Raw genomic sequence first — 22587 nt, 5'->3', positions numbered from 1 at the left:
TTGTATAACTGGAATACATTATTCTAGCAATTCGTTCAGATAATTTGTGGGTGGTAAAATTTTGAATCCTTGCATATTTTTAATTTTTTTTTGCCTTTCTACTTGGCTTTGTAGAGATCTTAGAATAATATTTAATTAGTTTCTCATTTGAGCTCTGACATTATAGCCCTTTTATAATGTCCTATATAGTTCCCCTTTTTTTTCCTTATACTTAGTATACTGGAATTAAGGTATGCAATGTATCTTTTACATCTAAGTATTCATGTCTTCCTTTACCACTAGAAGCATTTTTGAAAACAAAGCCCTTTCTCTGTATTTGTACTTCCCATTTGCTCAGTTGTCTCTTTCTGAGATATCTATTAGACTCAAGTCAGAATTTCTTCCAATACCTACTGTCAGTCAGTGGTTTCCCACTGCAGCACTCCTTAACAAAGGCAAATCTCAGTCTGTGGTGGGAAATACACACAATGACACCTTATTTTATTTTGTGTCAGAAAATAGAAGAAGCTATCAAGGGTCACGATGACCACAGCAAGGATGCAGGACCCAACCTGATAATTCAAGCATCAGAGATATTAATAACTGCAATGGAATAAAACATATCAAACAAAAAATCAATAATTCAAAATGAAATTAAAATCTCATCAGTCACCTATTTAAATAATTTCGTGACATAATACATTTTTAAATGAACAAATAAACAAAAAGATCCTGGAAATATAAAAAATACAAGGAGAATCTGAGTTTACGTCCCAAAATGTCCTTTGCCAAGCAATATGGTCATAATAATGTAGCCCTATCTCACATGATCTCCAAAGAGACAAAACTAAGAGAAAGTGCCTTGAAAACTTTACAAGTTATATACACAGAGATGCTGTTATTTTAAGGCTCTTTTCAAATACAGACAGTGAGATATGCACCCAAACCTAACTATTAGTAGGGTACACAGGCCCTGAATCCCAGCTCCCACACCCATAGCCCTTTCCAGATTTCCTGGAAAATTTAACAATGAAGTCAGAAGTCTTGTTTTCCTCCAAAGGAGTGGCATTTCAGAAATAGGTGCAATCTTCCCAATCCAGACAAAGCTACTCCATGTATCCCATTCTGCTGTTCATTTCCTCTATTTGAGACTAAGGTTCAAGCACTTCAAAAGCAATTAAACTGTTTAATTCTGTATTCTTTTCAAGTGATATTTGGAAAAATCCAGGAAGCTGTCTTGTGCCGACACATCAATGACCAGCTGCTTGCTGCAGATGCAAAAACACCCCCGGGAAAGGAAAAATTTGCTGCCATGAATATTCCTTTTCAGTTTTTACTTTAATCCAATGCCCATAATTTTCCCTGTCAAAAACAATAAATATGCCATCTGTACACTGCTGTTTAATGCATACCTGATGGTCACTGTCAAAGGATTGTCTTCAACCACAGACTCAGCATTAATTGCTTCATCCACAGAACAGGACCTTGGGTCCAAACCGTCCTGACCCACTTCAGTGGGAAAAGAAGCAAACAGGAACTCCCTGCAACTGCATATCATCTTCAGCTATGTGACATCCAGGCCCAGTGTACAGAAGCTGAATGAAAGGCTCTCTTTCCTGGGACCACCAGTCACTACAGATCACCCTGGCCTAATGACTGGCAGAAAAGTCTCTTGATGCAGTTTGTATTTAATCTGGAATTGTAAATCACAAAACCACTAATAAAAAGAACAGGGAAGCCTCCAAGCCAGGTTTAGAGAGATCCTCCTGCTTGAAATATTTTATATATATATATATATATATATATATATATATATATATAATCTCCTGACTCAAGATTTGATGAAAAATTTAAAAAGTAACACTTTTTATTTTATAATATATCTATAAATATAATATCTATGTATTTATACAGATATAGATATCTCCTGACTTCCAACTGTATAGCAGGGGTCCTCAAACTTTTTAAACAGGAGGCCAGTTCACTGTCCCTCAGACCATTGGAGAGTGCACACTGTGGGCTCGGGACAAGTGGGCTGCTACGCATTACAGGCACCAACGGCAAAAACACCCAGCGGGCCGGATAAATGTCCTACGCGGGAGGCATGTGTCTGGCAGGCCGTAGTTTGAGGAGGCCTAGTCTATAGTATGAAGCCCTGAAGAATAACTACAAACATCTGAATGTTTTGTCTGAAAATACCAGGAGTCTACGGACGTTGTCAATTTTTATCAACATGTCTATTATTCTTTAATTTTCTTTTTTTTTTTTTTTTAAAGAGATGGGGTCTATGTTTCCAAGGCTGCTGGATTCAAACTCTTGGGCTCAAGCCATACTCCTGCCTCAGCCACCCTGATGCGGAAAATGTTGGGTGCCGGGACGCGCCCGATTGCCGCCTCCCCGTAGTTCCGCATCTCCATGGGCCAGTGCTGCGCATGGCCAGTTAGAGGCACGCTGCTGGGGCCAGGCCCCGTGGCACCCAGCCGCCCCGGACACCCGTGGCTCACAGCCAGCCCGGACTAACGCGTTCCCCCCCGGGGACCCTGCAAGCTGCTGCCTGTTTCCGGCCACGCTGTTTGCGTGATCCTGATTGGGTAATTTTTGAATCCCACTGTTTTTGATTGGATGTTAAAGCTTGTTGTTGATTGGATGTTAAAGCCTGTTGCTGATTGGATGTTAAAGCTTGTAGTTGATTGGACGCTTCTTGAGCCCTACCAAGGGTATAAAAGCAGGGCAGAAGGGCAGGAAGAGGAGAACATCGGAAGACGGGAAAAGAGCTGTAACACTAGGTGTGCTGAGCCTGCTGTAGAACAATAAAAGTTGTTCTCCGACTCTTCGTGTGCCGTCCGTCGGTTCTTTCCCCGGTCAAATGATTAAGAGCTGTAGCAAGAGCTGTAACGCTAGCTATACACATTGCTGCAACAACCCAAGTAGCTGGGACTACCAGCATGTGCCACCACATCCACCTCTTTAATTTCAATCAAGAAATCTGCTTGATCCTTAATCTACAGATATTTTAGGCAAAGGTAAAATATTGTCTTAAATGATTCAGTCACAGATTTGCTGAGCAACAACATTTGATGAAAAATTTAAAAAGTACCACTTTTTATTTTGAAAGGAAAACCTTGTAAAGAAGTTTTTAATGTTTTATTCAGAAAGAATGTTTTGAAAGCTTTTGGCCAGTTGATTTTTAAAACCCATGACATATTTCATTTAATATAAAAATTATGACTATAACATCAAAGTTTTTCAAGTTGACATACAAAGTGTTCATTACCTAATTAAAGTCTGTCTTTAAAATTAGTGTAGAAAGGTTTTGATTTGCTAGTGTACTTCAGGAAATTTTATTTTGATTTTCCTTCAGAGTTAGATTATAAACATCAAAAACAAAACCAATCCATATCCATCTCAGTCATGAGACATCAACCTTCATCATCAGACCCTGCTTTGAGGGACACACTGACATTCCTAATAAACAAATTGTCAAATGAAATCAGCAGGAAGCCATTGGCTTGACAGTGTCTCTGTACTGAGTTCCTAATTAACAAAGGCAACCTTAACTTAGTAAGTAAACAAACTAAAACTAACCTAGAGTATCACAAACAGCCAAGCCTCAGCCAATCACAGTCTGCCAACTCATCACACTATGCCAAATAAGGCAAGTACCCAGCTATAGGCAATCAGATGATTCATCTACTTTGCTTAGCATAAGAATATCCCTATAGAAAATACTTAAATAAAAGTATTTTAATCGTATTAGTAGTCCAGAGTATTTGATATTTTAATCAACTGAAAAACAGAAATATTAATATTTTAATCCACTAAAGAACAGAACTATTCTAAAGAACAGAACTATTAATATAAGCAGGATATTAAAATAAGAGTGATAACCTGAAATAGAAGCTGTTAAAAGTATCTGTCTTAGAAGAATGGAAGATGATGGGAAACCTGGGGCCAGAGTTTGGGGCTTCTCTTAAGCCCTTCCTTAGTACTTTACTGACTTTGTAAACAATGTGTGTCACATCATTATTTTTAAATACTAAAAATTTCCATAGCCCATGCATTTTTTAATATAATACACTCATTAAATAATCGAAATATCTATTTGGGCATAGATACAGTAGATAATACAATGTCCAAATTTGATATAAGTTTAGCATCATAGAGATATAACACTAACAACACTTTTATTACTCTTGAAAAATTATTTTATTTTTATTAAAATTAAAAATTAATTTATTTTAATTAATCACTCAAGATTTCCAAAAAGCTACTTAAAAGTGATATATTTTAAACTATACACAAAAATCAATTCTAGGTGGATTATAAATATAAATATTAAAAGTAAAACACTAATAACAAAAAGCTTCTAAAACAATAACAAAAACAAAAAGCCTCAAAGAAAATATAGGAAAATATTTTCATGAACTTGAGAAAGGAAAAGACGTTTAAAATAAGCACTAAACATTTAGTGGTCCACATTAAAATTAAGAATTTCAGTTCATCAGAAGATAATAATCTGTAAATATATTATATTTCAATTAAAAGTTTACAAAAAAGAAAAGAAAGAATATTTGAAAAGTAAAACAACAAGGCAAAGAGTCTGAGAAGATATTCGCATAACATACAACTGACTGCTATGGTTTGAACGTTTGTTCCTCAAAAACTCATGTTGAAATTTAATTCTCATTAGGATGGTACTGAGAGATGAGACCTTTAAGAGATGCATAGGTCATGAGGGTTAGACTCTCATGATGGACTAATACAGGAGTGGGTTTGCTATATCAGAACTGGGCTCACCCTCCCCTTGCTCTTTCTTTCACTCTCTCTTCGCCCTTCTGCCATGTGATACCTTCCACCATATGATGACACAACACAAAACAAAACAAAAAAGATAGAGAGAGAGAGAGAAATAGGCAAGAGACATGAAAAGCCTCTTCCCAAAAGAAGATATTGAAATGGAAAATTCAAACATGAAAATATCCCTAACCTTATTAGTAATCAGGGAACTGCTATTTAAAAATTACAAGGAAATATTACTCTACACCCACCAGAATAGTAAATTTAATAGACTAAAAATATCAAGGGTTGGTGAGTATGTAGACCAACAAGAATTTTCAGACACTGCTGGTGGGAATGTTAATTGGTATAACCATTTTGAAAATTGTTTGGCATCATCTGGAAAAGTTAAAAACATGCCACCTTATGACCCAGCAATTTCACCCCTATGTACAGACCAGACATAAATGCATGTACCTGGGCTGAAAAGACAAGTACAATAAGAATATTAATGGCAATATGTTCTTCATAACAGACAAAATCTAGAAGTAATCAAAATATCCATCAACTTAATGTTAATAATAAATTATATTATATTGATACAATAAAAATGAATAAGGTAGAGCTATAGGCAACAACTTGGGTGACTCACAAAAACAGAACTGAACAAAAAAAGCCAGACCCAAAAGAATACATACTATGTGCTTAGGTGAGTCCTCTTATATGAAGTTCCATAGAAAGGCAAAACTAGACTCAAGTAAGGCTAATACTTTTGCTCTGGAGGACGGAAGAGCTGTGTTGGGTGGTGATACCATAAGAGAGTTCACTTTGTGATAACTCATGGAGTTGGTTCTGATATTATGCCACATTTGTTAATTATCCATTATATACTACTACAATTCAAAGCTTTAAAATGAGGTTGAAGAATAATTTCCAAAATTAAAAACTTATGTCTCTCTATGATCTAGCCAATGTGTTAAAGGTTCTTCAAATGTTAATAAAACATCCTAACAGAGAACAGTAACAAACTAATGTTTACGTGATTTCAATTGAGAATTTTACCCATTTGCACTTTTGTCAAATATACTCTGGCAATCAGTGAGCAGCTTTCACCTAATCTGCCTAACTAAATCCCTGCTCATAACATTCTATATGTGAACTTCTTAAACAGGTCCATTACATTAGAAACTCACTTCATAATTCTGAAATTTGAAACCAACTAGAGAGCCACCTCTACACTTACCTTTGCTCTACAAACAAAGCAAACACATTCTCCTTCCTCTCTATGTCCTCTCCCTGGAGTAAAGACACTATTTCTTTTACTCAAGACAGGAATCTTTATAATTTTCTTTCAGTGATCCAAGAGAAAATTTCCCACTTTGGGAATCTTTCACAGGTGGCATTCATTAACCATGACAACTACAATTTCCTCCCTTCCTGCCCACTGCTACTTGCAGTTGATACAGGTCAGCTCCTGTACCCAATAACCTAACTCAGCCTGTAGTTAGCCACAGATCCAGGCCTTTCCCACAACCCATTCTTCTGCACTGATTTTTAACCCATAATAAAGGATTTTATATAATTCCTGTTTAGTTTCATGTTAGTTTCAGTCAATTATTTTTGGCTTGCTGGGAGCTGTGACTGAAGGCTTCTAGAGCTATATCTTCAAGTTGGATACCCTGGGAACTTAAATGTATTATATGATGCCTTATTTTAATATATTAAAAAATTCAATAAGGAGAGCTAATTATAACATGAATGTGTGTATGTATGTTTGCACACACATAAATATGCACACATAAACACTAGTTTACAATACTTTTGGAATTTTTTTCACTAAAATAGTTTAGCTGATGTTGAATACAACGAAATCACTGAAATTAAGAGTGTAGGAATTGAAATTAGAAGATACAAAATGGTTTCTTCTTCTCTGAGGAGTGAAATACTACCTAATCTCAAATTTAAAAATAAATCAGTAAGAGAGTACAGATTTTCACTGGCATTCCTCCATGGCAAGACAATTTCTCTTCCTTTAACAGCATGTCAGGGATGAAACAGGAGCAAAGAAAGATCTGAACTCTTTGGGGAATATCTTCAGTGGTTGCCTTGAAAGGCAACATTTACAAGGATTCCTTTAGCAAAAATGCTTATAATTCTCAGTCTATAAAGATTAAAAGAATTTTGTAGGCTTATGTCCCAGAGCCATAAACATGTTTGGAAGGGATAAAATTCCTACCATAATAAATCTGTGTCAATTATAAATGTTCACTGTTAACAAGGTATATATATATATACATATATATTAGTTGTACATATTTTGGGGGTACATGTGATATTTTGATATTTTTAGATAATGTGTAATGATCAAATCAGGCTAATTAGATTATCCATTATCTCAAACATTTTCTTTGTGTTGGGAACATTTCAAATCTTCTCTTCTAACTAATTTGAAATAGACAATAAATTCTTCTTAACTATAATTTCCCAGTTCCAATTACTAGAACTTACTCCTTCTATCCAACTGTATTTTCATACCCCTTAACCACCTTCTCTTCATCCCCTCTCCCACTTTTTTTCCTAGCATCTGGTAACCACCATTCTAATCTCCACTGCTATGAGATCCACTTCTTTAGCACCCACATATGAATGAGACCATGAGATATTTGTTTTCATTTAGAATGATAAACTGGTGGTTCTCACCAACCCTCCAATGAGAACAATTAGACAAGAAAGCAAAAATCATGTGTTTGCAGGGGGCAGAGGGCAGTGAGGAATTACAGAGACAAGATGCAGGATGGGAAGGAAATGCTGAGAGAATATAAAGATTTGAGGTCACTTTTCCAGAGCCACATGGTGATTCTTTTAAAAATACCTAAGAGGCTAAACATTTGAGCAAAGCTTGACAGACTTAAGTGCCAGGGGGACAAAACAGGAGCTCAGGACTCATTAAAGAAAGAGAAGACTCCAGAGACTTTATTGAATTCATCTATCAATTCAAGGAGTCTCTTGGTTGAATCCTTGGGGTTTTCTAGATATAATATCGTATCATGAGCAAAGAGTAAGAGTTTGATCTCTTCTGCCCCCATCTAAATGCCCTTAATTCTACTCTCTTGTCTGATTGCTATAGCAAGGACTTCCAGCACCATGTTAAATAGAAGTGGAGATGGTGGGAGACCTTGCCTTGTTCAAGTTCTAAGTGGGAATGCTTTCAATTTTCCCCATTCACTATGATGTTGGCTGTGGGTTTGTCATATATGACTTGTATCATTTTTAGGTAAGCCCCATCTATGCCTATTTTGTTAAGCATTCTTAGTGTAAGTCTCAGGATACAAAATCAATACACACAAATCAGAGGCAATCATATATGCCAATAACAGTCAAATTGAGAACCAAATCAAAGACTCAATTCCCTTCACAATATCAACAAAGAAAATAAAGTACCTAGGAATATATTTAACTAAGGAGGTAAAAGACCTCTACAGGGAGAACTATGAATCACAGAGGAAGGAAACAGCAAAGGACGTAAATACGTAGAAAACCATACCATGCTCATGGGTTGGCAGAATCAACATTGTTAAAATGTCTACACTACCCAAAGTGATCTACAGAGTCAATGCAATCCCTATTAAAATACCACTGCCATTTTTCACAGATATAGAAAAAATAATTTTATGCTTCGTATGGAACCAGAGAAGATCCTGTATAGCAAAAGCAATCCTAGGCAATAAAAACAAAATAGGAGGTGTCAATTTATCAGACTTCAAAGTATACTACAAGGCTATAGTAATTAAAACAGCTTTTGACTGTTTTAATCAATTAATTAATCAATTAATTTAAGAACAGGGACATTGACCAGTGGAACAGAACAGAGAACCCATAAAACCACCCTCATATAGCCATCTAATCTTCAACAAAGCAGACAAAAACATACACTAGGGAAAAGAATTCTTATTCAATAATGGTACTTGGAAAACTGGACAGCCACATGTAGAAGATTGAAACAGGACACACAACTTTCACCTCTCACAAAAATCAACGCATGCTGGGTAACAGAATTAAAACTAAGGTATGAAACTATTAGAATTCTAGAGGAAAACATTGGGAATAATCTTCTAGACATTGGCCTAGGCAAAGAATTTATGAAGAAGATCCCAAAGGCAATCACAGCAACAACTAGAATAAATAAATGGGACCTGATCAAATTAAAAAGCTTCTACACAGCCAAAGAAACTGTCATGAGAGCAAACAGATAACCTACAGAATACAAAAAAATTTTCACAAGCTACACATCTGATAAAGGGCTGATAACTAGAATCTATTTAGAACTCAGGAAAATCAGCAAGAAAAAAATCAAACAACCCTATCAAAAAGTGGGCAAAGAACATGAACAGAAACTTTTCAAAGAAGACAGAATATGGCCAACAAACTTATGAAAAAATTCTCAACATCTCTAATCATAAGTGAAATGCAAATCAAAACCACACATAAATATGAGATATCACTTATCTCCAGTGAGAATGGCCTTTATCAAAAAGTCCCAAAACAATAAAGGTTGGTGTGGATGTGGAGAGATAGGAACACTCCTATACTGCTGGTAGGACTGCAAACCAGTGCAACCTCTGTGGAAAGCAATATGGAGATACCTTAAAGTGATACAAGTAGATCTACCATTTGATCCAGCAATCCCATTACTGGTCATCTACCCAAAAGAACAAAAGACACTCTATAAAGACATCTGTAATCAAATGTTTATATAGCAGCACAATTCACAATTGCAAAGTTGTGGAAACAACCCAAGTGCCCATCAAGTCATGAGTGGATTAATAAAATGTCGTATATCTATACCACGCAGCACTATTCAACTATAGGAAACAATGGTGGTATAGCACCTCTTGTATTTTCCTGGATAGAGCTGGAACCCATTACTAAGGGAAGTATCCCAAGAATGGAAAAATAAGCACCACAGGTACTCACCAGCAAATTGGTTTCACTGATCAAGACCTAAGTGGACATATAGAAACAACATTTATCAGGCTTCAGGGAGATGAGAATGGGGAGAAGGGGATAGGTATATACACACATGATGAGTGTGATGAGCACCATCTGGGGGATGGACATGCTTGAAGCTCTGACTCTGGGGGGAAAGGAGGAAAGGGAACACATGTAACCTAAACATTTGTAGCCCCATAATATGCTGAAATGAAGGAGAGAGAGAGAGAGAAAAAAGACTCTAGTAAACTCTACATTTATACCTTGAATATATATGCAAGAATCAGAAACAGACAAGCCTTTATATGGATGGAAGCCCATCTTCTCACGTTTTCAACTCCTAATCAGATTCAGGTAGCAGTGTGTGATTGCTGGCACCCATAGGTTGGTTGTTGGTCAGGAGAAAATATAAATCAGAGTAAGAGGGTATTTCTCAAGACTCTCAAATTATCTCTGCAATTTTTCCCATACATTGTCTTGAGCAAACTACAAAAATAACCAGGCTGAGAAGGAGCACAGATCATGGGAGAGAAGAGCAAAAGGCAATGGACAACAAACACAAAAGCACAAAGTATCTTAAATATGGAACTATCAGACAGGGGCTGCAAAATAATTCTTATTCATACATTTGAGGAAATTTAGAATAAGCTTGAGATGTATAAAATAGAAGAAAAACAAAAACAAATTCTAAATCTGAAGTATGTAATATCTAAACTTTTAAAATATGTCAGTAAATGGGACTAACCACAGATAGCCCCTCAGTGAAAAAATTCATGGACTGAATATAGGTCAACAGAAAACAGACTGAATGAACCATGGATAAACCAAATAATAGATACTATAGAAAAAGGGTATGAGACATATGGAACAAAGCAGGCTTCTCAATGTCAGCATTATTGACATTTTGGGCCAGATAATTCTTTGTCATGGGGAGCCTGTGCATTGTAGGATGTTTAGGAGCATCCCTGGCTTCTTTCCAGTAAGTGTCAGTAGCACCTTTCTCCCTAGGTGAGGCAACCAAAAATGCCTTAAGGCAATGCCAACTCTCCCCTGGGAGACAAAACCGTCCCTGGTTGAGAACCACTGGGATAAAGTAAAAAGCTGTGGCAAGCAGGTAATCACAGTCTCAACAAGAGAAGGTAGAGAAAATGGAGCAGAAGTCATATCGGAAGAAATATTTGGCAAGAATTTTCCAAAACTTATGAAAGAAACCAAGTAACAGATTCAATAAGCAGGTATGAATCCCAAACAGGTAAAACAAACAGAAACCTATGATTAGCATAGTAAAACTGTTGAAAATCACAAAGAATACATTTTTAAAGGGGCCAAAGGGAGTAAGAGAATACCCTCAAACAGGCATACAGTTGACCTCTTAAGAAAAGAAGTCAGAAAATAATGAGATGATATGTTTGAAGTTCTGAAAGAACCTAACTGCCAACCCAGATTCTGTATTTCTGAACTATCATTCAAAAATGAATATAAATAAATTCTGAGACAAATAAATATGGAGAGAATGTGCTGAGACAGGGAACTGGCAGGTATTGCTTTGGGTACCACAGTGCTGGGGCAGCAGTACCTAACTGAGCCAGGAAGTCTCAAAGACAAAGTTTCAAACTGCCCCAGTCAAAACAGGATGGTGGCAGGGCAAGTTCCAACTGGTTAGACCAAGATGGGGATGGAACACCACCACCCCCCCCATGAATGTTCCTCCCTTGTTTAGCCTGTGGCTTAAATAGAAAGACAACAGGAACCAGGCAGCCAGTTCTCTTCTGCAAGGAGAGCCAGTCTCTACTCTGTGGAGTAGACTTTCTAGAGTTTCCGAATAAATCTTGCTTTCACTTTATACTATCAGCTCCTTCTTTATTCTTTCTTGCACAAAGCCAAGGCCCCCCTTGGACTTCAAGTGGCTCCCAGCATTGGGAGTCACTTTCTTGAGCCAGTTCTACTTCCAGACCCACAGGAAAGAGAATGCTAATGGGTAGAAGGAAAACTAACTCAGATGGAAGTTAGATGTAGGAAGGAATAAAAGTAACAAAAACAGTAAATATGAATACATTCAAAAGAATATTGACTATAGAAAACAATGATAATCTGAGGGCGTTTAGACTCTATTTATAGAAATACAATATATGACAGTAGCCGCACGTAAATTAGAATAGATTGGGCAGAAAGAAATAAAACTGTCTTTCTTTGCAGATGACATTATCTACTATGTAAAAAATCCAAAAGAATACAAGGTTAATATACAAAAGTAAAGCACTTTCCTATATACCAACAATAAACAAGTGAAATTTCACATTAATAAAACCATTTGGCACCCCCAAAATTAATAATTAAGTATAAACTGAATACAAGATGTACATAAGTAAAACTAAAAAAGTCTTATGAATATAAAAGATGAACTAAATAAATGAAAAGATATTCTGCATTCATGGATAAGAAAACTCAATTTTGTCAAGATGTCAGTTCTTCCCAATTTGATCTATAGATTCAATGCAATCCCAATCAAATCCCAGAAAGTTATTTTATGTGTACGGACAAACTTATTCTAAAGTTTGTAGAGAGAGGCAAAAGACCCAGCATAGCTAACACACTACTGAAGAAGAAAAACAAAGTTGGAAGAGTGATACCGCCCAACATGAGGACTTACTATATAGTTACCTTAATCAAGACTGTGGTATTCATAAACGAATAGACACACATATTAATGGCATTGAATACAGAGCCCAGAAATAGACCCGTATATCTACATTCAACTGATCTTTAACAAAGAAGCAAAAGCAATGCAGTGGAGCAAAGATAGTCTTTTTAACAAATGGGGCTGTAAAATCTGGACATCCTCATGCAAAAAAAATAAATGTAGACACAGACTTTATTTATATCCTTCACAAAAAATAACTCAAAATAGATCACAGATGTAAATGCAAAACACAAAACTATAAAACCTCTAGAAGATAACACAGGAAAAAACTTAGATGACTTTGGGTATGGCAATAACTTTTTAGATACAATACCAGAGGCACAATCTATGAAACAAAGAATGGGTAAGATGCACTTCATTTAAGTTAAAATCTTATGATTTGTGAAAGATACTGTCAAGAGAATGAAAAGACAAGCTATAGACTAGGATAAAATGTTTGCAAAAGACATATTTGATAAAGGGCTGTTTTCCAAAACACACAAAGAACTCTTAAAATTCAACAATAAGAAAAAACACACTTAAAAAATAGGAACAAAGACCTTACTTAACAGACACTTTCCAAAGAAGACATACAAATGGCAAATAAGCATATGAAGAAATGCTCCATATCATATATCAACAGGGAAATGCAAATTAAAACAATGAGGTACCACTACACCCTCATTAGAATGGCCAAAATCCAGAACACTGGAAACACCAAATGCGTGTGAAGATGTAGAGCAACAGGAACTCTCATTCATTGCTTATGGGAATGCAAAATGGTATATCCACTTTGGAAGATAGTCTGAGATTTCCTTATAAAATCAAACTTACTTTTCCCATATGAACCATCAAGTGTACTCCTTTGTATTCACCCAAAAGATTGATACCTTATATCCACATAAAAATATGCACAGGATGTTTATTGCAGCTTTATTCATCATTGCCAAAATTTGGAAGCCACCAAGGTGTCCTTAGTAGGTGAATGCATGAACTGGTATATCCAGACAATGTAATATTACTAGGTACTTAAAAGAAATAAGCTATCAAGTCATGAAAAAACATGGAGAAAGCATAAATGCATCTTACTAAGTAAAAGAAGTAAATCTGAATAGGCTGCATACTGTATGATTCCAACTATATGGTATTCTGGAAAAGGCAAAACTATGGAGATAGTAAAAAGATCGATGGTTGCCAGGTGTTATGGTGGGAGGAGAAATGAAAAGGTAGAGCACAGAGCATTTCTACAATGATAAAAATACTCTGTATGATACTAAAATGATGGATCCATGCCATTATACACTTGCCCAAACCCACTTATTTTATACCACCAAGAGGAAACACTGATGTAAATTATGGACTTTGGGTAATTGTGATGTATCAGTGTAGGTTCATTCACTGTAACAAATACTACTACTCTGGTGGGGAATGTTGATAATGGGGAGACTGTGCATGTATGAGGACAGAGAGCATATGAGAAATCTCTGTATCTTCCTCTTAATTTTGCTGTGAACCTAAAATTGCTTGAAGAAAGTAAAGTCTTAGAAAATTATGAAGACAAATATATGAGTTTACATTGAGCATTTCTTCTTACAATGGATATTAGGTGTGTAATCTTTTTAAATTAATATTTGATAATATTTAGTTGGAGTGGTAGCACTTTAAATAGTAGCTAATAAATGTAAATTCATACATCTGGTGAATCTAAGCTGAGGGCCACCAAAGGTATTTCAGATAATACACAAGCCCTTTGGATACTGGGATCTGCAACTATGCCTGCAGTCTTCAGTAGCAAACCCTAAATGTGTGACCACTTAGTTTTATTGTCTTGTGACTAGAGCTTCCAAAAAGTTGAATTCTGCATTTTAAAACCTATAAAATACAAAAAATCATTCTTGCACAATTATGTGTTTTATATTTGTGTATAATTATGTGTTGATTCATATTATTCATTTTAATCACCTTGACTTCTGGACAAGCTTTCACAACCATACACTTTTATTTTATGCAAATCAACACTTAGAATGGCCTTTATATGTGTGCCCAGTTTACTGACTGAATAGAACAAATAAAGGAGAACTATTATGGAAACTTGGCAGATTAGGACCATACATATGCATCACTTCAAAATGATTTCTTATGTATTATCTCATTCCCAGTCCAGTTACAAGCCCAAAAAGTAAATTAATAATCACTATAAGTCAGAGTATGCATTTAGGAATAATTTAGGTGCTGTCACATTACAAATTGATCAATGTATATGCATGATGTTTATATACACAGTTATGTATCATAGACAGTATATCCCAAACTTCTCTTGAATCTGTCCCTTTCTCCACATTCTCACAAGGGCCATCCTAGTTTTGACCTCCTTTTCCCTTACCCACATCTTCTCTCCTCTCTAACCTATCCCATACTGCTATCAGCATCCTCTACCTAAACACAGATCTAGTTACTTCCCTCCCCTGCATAAAAATCCACCATACTTTCCCACTCTCTACCTAGTGTTTCACCAAGGGGCCTGCTGAAACATTAGAACAGACCACAGCAGGTGAAGACATTCCTTAAATTAAATGATACATGTTTTATCTTTAATATGCATGCACATTTTTTCATTCTAATCCATAATTTATACTTGTTGGATTAAATACAAATATCATGGCTTGGACTGTTTCCACTTCTAGGACAATATGCAATGGCAAGCTGGTCTTGCAGCTTCACAAAACCCCTGGCATACTGCCTCCTCCTCATGCCATCAGAGATGCCCAGACTAAGCCAGATAAAATGAGAACTTGCAGAGACATTCAGGACACCTCACACCTGCACTCCTACTGTCCTGAACTCATTTAGCATCTTCTACCAAAGAAAAATCATAGCCTCCACCTAGTAAGGTGTGCTCCTAGATCATAATTCTTACAAAATGGTCTGTAAAACTACTAGTTAATACTACATCTTTCTTTTAGAACTTCTCAATAAACATAGCACATTAAATTTTCAGACAAACCTTTCAGGAAAGCCTGTGGTAAAGATCAGCAGGGAACCAGAACACACTGCACTGTCTTCCATCATGCTTTCAAACTTTCCTCCCCCTGTTACCACCACCTGAAAAGCCTTTTCTACTTTCCTCAACCAGCAAAATTTTTCTCATTTTTAGAACCTTCTCTTTGAAACAATTGTCAGCCACTCTGGTTGGAAGTAACGTTTCCCTTTGTAGATCTGCAGCACTTTGTATAGATATTACATTAAATTTCATCACAGTAGTATCTTGGATTTACTTATTAGTCCCCAAGACAGATCATGAGACCTCTGAACGTAGAAACAATCTCTTATTCTGTAAATTCTCAGAATCTATCAGGTCTACAACAGGAGCTCAACAAGTACGTGCGGAATAAATTGAGGAAAGAGTAAATGATCTTTCATGAAAATAAAATTTGCAGTATTACATGTCACATTCCTATCACTCCAGTCGGGAAATCTATGCTGACAAAAAAGAAAACAAAAACAAGATTTGGGGACAGAAAAAAACAACTGCTATGATCTCTAGAACAGCCCAGTCAAAATGAACAACTATGTAAAGAGACTCTATACCAGCAAAAATTTTGCCATAGGAATCCTTTATGAGAACCACTGGGTCTCTGTCCAGAGTGCTGAGATTTCTGCTGGAAAGACTTGGCTCTGCTTCAAAAGCAGGCAGAGCCAAGTAAGGCTGGAATACAAATGTTTGCATATTTCGTTATGTCTGATACAGAGACTTCCTTTCACCCAGGATCTCAGGACAGTCATATTTAATCAGTTACAGTTCAGACAGTTTAAATACATTAAGCTGACTTTGTTCTGCAGAAGTTACCAAGTCTAAAGGAAGCAGCAGAAGCAGGACAAAGGACTGGTGAGTCAGATGGGGGTCTCCCTCACAGTCTTGCCTCTAGTCACTAAATGACCCTGGGCAAACAACCACACCTTTCTAGGCATAGATTTCCTGATTTTTGAGTTCTGTAGCTACATAATTAAGATGGAGCAAACCTTCAGTAAACCATCAGTGTGTGGAAAGCTCTTTCTCTTATTTAATCCTCTCAAAACCCTGTGAAGTAGGTATTATTATTTTCATTTAACACATGAGGAAACAGGGCTTAGAAAGGTAAAGTCATTTGCTCAAAGCCACTCCATGAACACACAGCACTGCCTAGCTGGGGAGTTCAGTGTGTTCACAGTTAGCTCCATAGCTAAGGTGAGAAAGAGACGTTTGCCCATTCTGGCCTCTCAGGAGGCTGCTGAGAGCCTTCTTCATCTGTGTCTGTAACACTGGAATGCCCATGACACTCAGTGCTCATGATTTGTTATTTTTTTTTAAGTTTCTAAAGCGTTAAGTTTGTTTTTTTTTTTTAATTTCCACATCGTGTAACACTTACGCATAAATTTCTAAGACTCGACATTCCTCATATTAACCGGGTTCCTTAACTAAAAGAGGCAGAAGTCTCCAAAACAAAAGTTTGCTGCTTCTCCATGAGTGGTCTCTTCTGTAAAGGGGGCTGTCACAGCCTTAGCATCCTGCTATGCCCTCTCACTCCTGCTCCCCAGCTGAGCTGTTACTGTGCCATTACCCCCAGCCAGCCAGCAGGAGGACCGCCTGCCAGAAGCACCTGTGGGACAGACAGGCACCATGAGGCAACCCAGCTGGAGCAGCCCCTGGGCAAGTGGGAGCAGAGGGGGCTGACGTCCCTTTCTCACCCTATCATGTGCCACCTGTGGGGTGTGGTAGCTCAGCTGCCTGGTCCTTTCTCGTGTGGTTTTTGTATAAAAATGACCAAAGTCGTGTTTAGCTTTGAGATCTCTTAAAGTTGTCTCTACATTCTTTAGTTCATCACAATGACCAGTGAAGTACTACAGTGTCTATTTTATTAAAGGGAAAGCCAAGGCTCAGGCTGCTTAAGAAACTAACTTAAGATGAACCACCCAGAAACTGGCAAAGCCATAACCCACCAAGGATCCCAAGTACAAGTCCTCAGCTCCTAAAAGTAACAGAGGAGCTGCTCTGGAAACAGCAACTTCTGCTGTTTTGTAACCCACATGACTGCACCTGTCTTCCCCTACAGCTCTCCTCTCATGATAACTTTATCACATCATCACATACACATTCAGCATTTTAAAGCATGATTCTGTCTGTAGGAGGAAGCACACATTTGAGGCAGGTGTAACGTTGGAAAGGAAGCTATTCATCACAGCAATTTTAACCAGGTTAAGTGATAGAACATGCATCACCGTGGCAGTGTGGATAACTATTTGTAGGATTATGAAGTATCACCTCTCCTCTTACTCCACTTACTCAAACCCTGCTGGTGGCTCTTAGCACTTCCTAGCTGGGACTGTGGCTATCCTCTCACCTCTTTCCTGCCATGTTCTTCCCTCCTAAGGAACACCTTCGGCCCTTTGCCCCACCTTCCCCCACACTCAAACCCATTTATAATGAATTAAATAGTTTTGAAAAGTACTGTATAAAGGACATACCGATGAAAACTGACTATGCAAAGCAATCTAGAGAAACAAATGACAAGTTCACACTGATTCGCCAACTGAAGTGGGCACTACTGAGGCTGCAAGGCAAGAGGCCCACGGAGCTGGCAGCTGCCCAAAGAGACCGTCAAGGCTATGTCTGGCGTGGAGTCCTCAGAGCCGCAGAAGGCATAGCTTGTCCATTACTGGGATGTGGGGGTGTCCCAACGCCCATAGCCGGCCTCTACTCTCTGCCTGGACACATTCACCAGCCGCAAAGCCCAGGGCCAGGCCCCTAGCCAAAGAAGTTACGTGACAGGGGCTGCAGAAAAGTCTAGAAGTGATTAAACTGACACAGAATGCTGGACTACATGTCAACACTTACACTATAAAGGGAGGCTAAACATTCTCACCCCGTTCTTGCAGCTGATTTCAGACTTAGGGTGCTTTCCCCTGAGTTTCTAAGCTGGGGGAAAAGGCAGGACCCGAATACTCACGCACAGGTGGCCAGGAAAAGGGAACAAGCCTCACCAAGTCCCTCCTCAGCGGGCGGGGAGTCGGAGGCAGAAGGCAGACCCGGGACAGGGTCAGAGCACGGCCCCGCCTCGCCCGGGGCCAGCTAGGGTGTCCGCCACCCGACGCTTTCACAGTCCCTGGGAGCCCGGGGAGAGAGCAGCGCTACCGCCGGCCGGGACTCACCACGTCCATGATCTGCAGGAGGCTCAGGGAGAAGTAGACAGTGAGCGGCTGCGAGTCGTTGGCCACGGGCCTCTCCAAGGGGTTGTAGTTCTTGACCAGCTCCTTGTAGAGCTTCCTCTGGAACTCGCCTTGCAGGGACACTTAAGGAGAGGAAACGCGGGCAGGCTGCTCAAGGGAGGCCGGCGGGGGGATGCCCACGCCCCTGCCCGGGACCCCCGCCGCCCACCCAGCACCGCCAAGACAAGCAGCCCAGCAGCGCCCCGCGGCCCCTCGCGGGCGGGGAGACCCCAACCTGGCCCAGGCGCGGGACGCACAGAGCCGGCGGGGAGCGCCGGGGATCCCACGGAGGAGCGGAGGGCGGGGAGCCGCGGCCGCTTTACCGTGCAGGAGCGACGCGGCCAGCGCCAGCCAGACGCCTCCCGCCGAGCGGCGCATGTTGAGTCCCGAGCTGCCGCGGGCGGCGCGCCCCGCGTCTGGGCTGTCTGCCGGGCCTGCGCCTGCGGCCGCGGAACCGCCTCGCGGGCTCGGCTCGCGCGCCTTTAAAGAGCCGAGCGCGCCCCCGCCCCGCCCGCCCCCGCGCGCCTCTCCACGTGACGAGCCCCGTCCCCACCCCCTCCCGCCAGGGCCCGGCGTCTCCGCGGCCGCCCGAGGTACCGCCGCCCGCGGGGGCGAGCGGAGGTGCACCCCGGCGCTGGGAGCTGTCCCTCCGCACCGCGCCTCCAGCCGGGCCAGGAGCTGTCCAAGGCCCGCTCGGCCTCCCCTTCGGTCCTTTGTCCCCTCTCCGCCCCCTCCCACTCTCAGCGAGAAGCTGCGCGGGGGCGGCAGGGAGAAAGTCCCGACTATTCTGGAGTCCAGTCCTGCAGGACTCCGTGCCCCACGCCCGCAAACGGACGGCAGCGATGCGGAACTCGGCGTCACTAGCTAGAGTGGGTCCGGCTTCTGGAAGTGCTGGCGGCAGTCTATGGGGGAGGAGAGATGCTTCCAAAGTGTGTTAGGGGGTTCTCAGTAGGTACCCTAATGCATGTCTCATTCTCTTTTAAAAAATTCAAAAGATTCAAAAGTTAACTCCCAACTCCTTGCTGGAAGGACAGCCAAAACTTGGTGTTCTTATCTAGGCCTTTTTGAGCGCGGTGGAGTTGATGGGAAGGGGAAGCTCGGAGAAGACAGCAGCCCCGGCGGTCCAGGGAGTGCAGTGTGGAGATAATTCTTGGTGTTGGAGAGGAGGCGTGATTCTGGAAAAAAGGAAGGAAAGGAGGGAGAAGCTTCAGGAGTAACTGAAAGTTCTGTCCCATTTGATTTGTTCTCAGAAGTGGGCTGCAGAAAGGCCAGGGCAGTGGGGCTCGGGCTCCCTGCGTCCCTGTAGGGGGCGCTGTCGCTCCCCTTCCTGCATACCCCAAAGCATCTGAGCTACACAAGTTCAACTCCTGTGGGCCTGGCATTGCACATTTCTGAACTGCCTACAACACAGGGTTCTTGTACGACATCAAGAACGAGGGAAAGGCTCACCAAAAGGCGACTGAGCTTGAACATACCCCAGTAATAGGAATGGGGGATTGAGCCTCAGTTATTTAATTTGGAAGAATAATGAAACGCAATGCCTTTGCAATGAAGTGTCTTGAAGCAAATTCATTCCTGTTAACGGACACTTGTATAAAGAAATAATAAGTACAGGGTTTGGTAACTGTATTAAGAGCCTAGAAGAAGGAGGATTAACTCTTTCTTGAGAAAGGTTCATACGAAAGGTGACAACTTAACCTTGGTTCACCTCAGAGGAGAGCAGATGTTCTGCCAGGGGAGGGGGCAGGCTGGCGAGCAGACCAGCCTGTGCTTAGCTGCATGTGGCTCCGGAGTCCCCCACCCTCTCCAGCAGTCTGGACACCACAAAGCAGGCACTTGGTGAAGGAATGAGCTACAGGGGGTCGGCGGCTAGCAGCGGGGGAATGAGAGAAGGGCAATAAGACCAAGTAACAGAATAAAGGAAGCATATGAGACATCAACTGAAAGATTCTCACTGGCACGCTGCCTTCACTGGTCATGTAAATGTTGGCATTCACCCTCCTGCGCGTTTGCTGAGAGCGCCTAAGAGCCTGCCTTCCATTAGGGCCATGAGCCCATCCGGCCAAGGGGGGATTTTTCTTTTTTTCTTGAGTATAGTCAGTGGGATCACGTTCCTGAAACCAGAACTGCTTCCTTACCTCCACTGCACCCCATAATATCAGAAACCTAGAAATGAACCATTTTCAGTTAGGACAAGTAATCAATGAATATTTATTTATCCCCTGTTACCAGCTACCTAGGCACTTCGAGGACCTACAAGCACAATCCACTCTCTGAGTTTATAATTTAGAAGTGCTGTGCTTGTGGAAAAATTAATTCTAGTCTCCACTGTGCCATGAAGTAGGTCTGCAAGTTTGGCTGTGTTCACTCCTGTCTATGAGACTCAGGGTTTTGTTTGTACAATGAAGAAAAAAGTAGGAAATTTCCCAGAATAGAGCTGACTAACTGGTCCCATCCTCACTCCCATTTCCAACTAAGGAAATGTTAAGTGAAATACAACAGAAAACTAACATATACCTGAGCATACCAAAAATATGGAATCTAAGGATAAGAGTCTGAAATTTTAACACACTCCAGGGAGGCAAGCTGACTTTGGGCTGTGGGCCTATGAAAGGTGGGAAACTGGAACAAAGAGAGACACATAAATCCAGAAACTGGAAAAATTTCCCCTTATATGGAAAAGAACAGAAAATCCTAGCCATTACCTGGAGAAGAGATAAAAAGCATGTTTTCTGGTTGGATTCTGGATAGAGAAAAAAGGTAATTATATATTTAAAAATCCGAAAGTGCATTAGGCTTAGTTGTGGAGTCCAAATGTATATTATCACATGGTTTAGATTTCACAATATTCCTCTGGAGGAAAACTTTTTAACTTTACACACATGGGACTCAAAAAAAGAAAAATCACAAGATTCACAAATGTAAGTTCAAAATAAAAAATATAAAACACTCAAGGAAACAAACTATACATCACACAAGGCAATAGTCAATAGTAAGGGAAGATCTGAGGGCAGAATAAATAAAAAAATGTGTGCTCCACAATTTGGGATAATAGGATAATCTGAAAAAACTGTAAAATTAGTACGTTTAAAATGCTAAAGTTATTGAGCATGGTGGATAAGGTCAGCCTCAGTGATAACCCTCAATTCTCATTGGCTTAACACTGCCAAAGTTTATTGCTCTCTCACACCCTAATCAAAAAGGTCAAGTGCTCTCCTGGGTGGCTACTCCCCTCACCAGGTCTTTCAGGAATACCAGATCCTTTCATCAAATGGGGAGTGAATACGATCTGAGGCAAAAGCAGTATTCAAAGAATTCTGAGAACTTTTCAATAGTGATGAAAGACATCAAACCAGATCCACTTGATCATGGATTTGATTAACTGCTGAATTTAATTTCTTAGTAGATTTTAGAGGAATTTATGTATTTATATATTATATATAAAGATGTTTATTATAAGAATATGTATATAATTTATTATAAGGAATGACTCACACCACTATGGAGGCTGAAAAGTCCCAAGACCTGCAGGGTAAGTCAGCAAGCTGGGGACCCAGGAGAGCCAATGGTATAGTTCCAGTCCAAGTCTAAAGGCCTGAGAATGAGAAAGGCTGATGGTGTAGCTTCAGTCTGAAGGCCGGCAGGTTCGAGACCCAGGAAAGGCAGATGTTTCAGTTTATCTGAAGGCAGGAGAAAGCTGACATTCCAGCTTGAAGGCTGTCAGACGGAGGGAATTCTCTCTTTCTCAGGGGAGGATCAGCCCTTTCCTTCTATTCAGGCCATCACCCAAAATACCGAAATAGAGTAATAGTAACCAAATATCTGGCCCACCTGTGGTCTAGTCGACACATAAAATTACCCATCACAATATCCAATGGAAGTATGTATACACATTCCCCAAAAAATGTTTGAAAATGTTC

At 40.0% G+C, this 22587-nt stretch overlaps 1 protein-coding gene across 1 annotated transcript in view; it reads right to left on the bottom strand.

Annotated features, from left to right (window-relative positions):
• Positions 1-19120, bottom strand: part of CHRNA7 (cholinergic receptor nicotinic alpha 7 subunit) — a 125121-nt gene extending 106001 nt beyond the window's left edge. Inside the window, exons 1-2 of the mRNA XM_012764626.2 lie at positions 18991-19120; positions 18611-18750 (exon numbers count right to left, since the gene is read on the bottom strand). Of these exons, the coding sequence (XP_012620080.1) occupies positions 18611-18750; positions 18991-19045 (195 nt within the window). The 5' untranslated portion in view covers positions 19046-19120. The remainder of the gene's footprint in view (positions 1-18610; positions 18751-18990) is intronic.
• Between the last annotated feature and the right edge of the window lie 3467 nt (positions 19121-22587).

The sequence above is a fragment of the Microcebus murinus genome, chromosome 7, assembly GCF_040939455.1.
Source record: "Microcebus murinus isolate Inina chromosome 7, M.murinus_Inina_mat1.0, whole genome shotgun sequence".
NCBI lineage: Eukaryota > Metazoa > Chordata > Mammalia > Primates > Cheirogaleidae > Microcebus > Microcebus murinus.
Note: the sequence above shows the minus strand (reverse complement) of the source record. Positions and strands in the feature narration are given on the sequence as shown.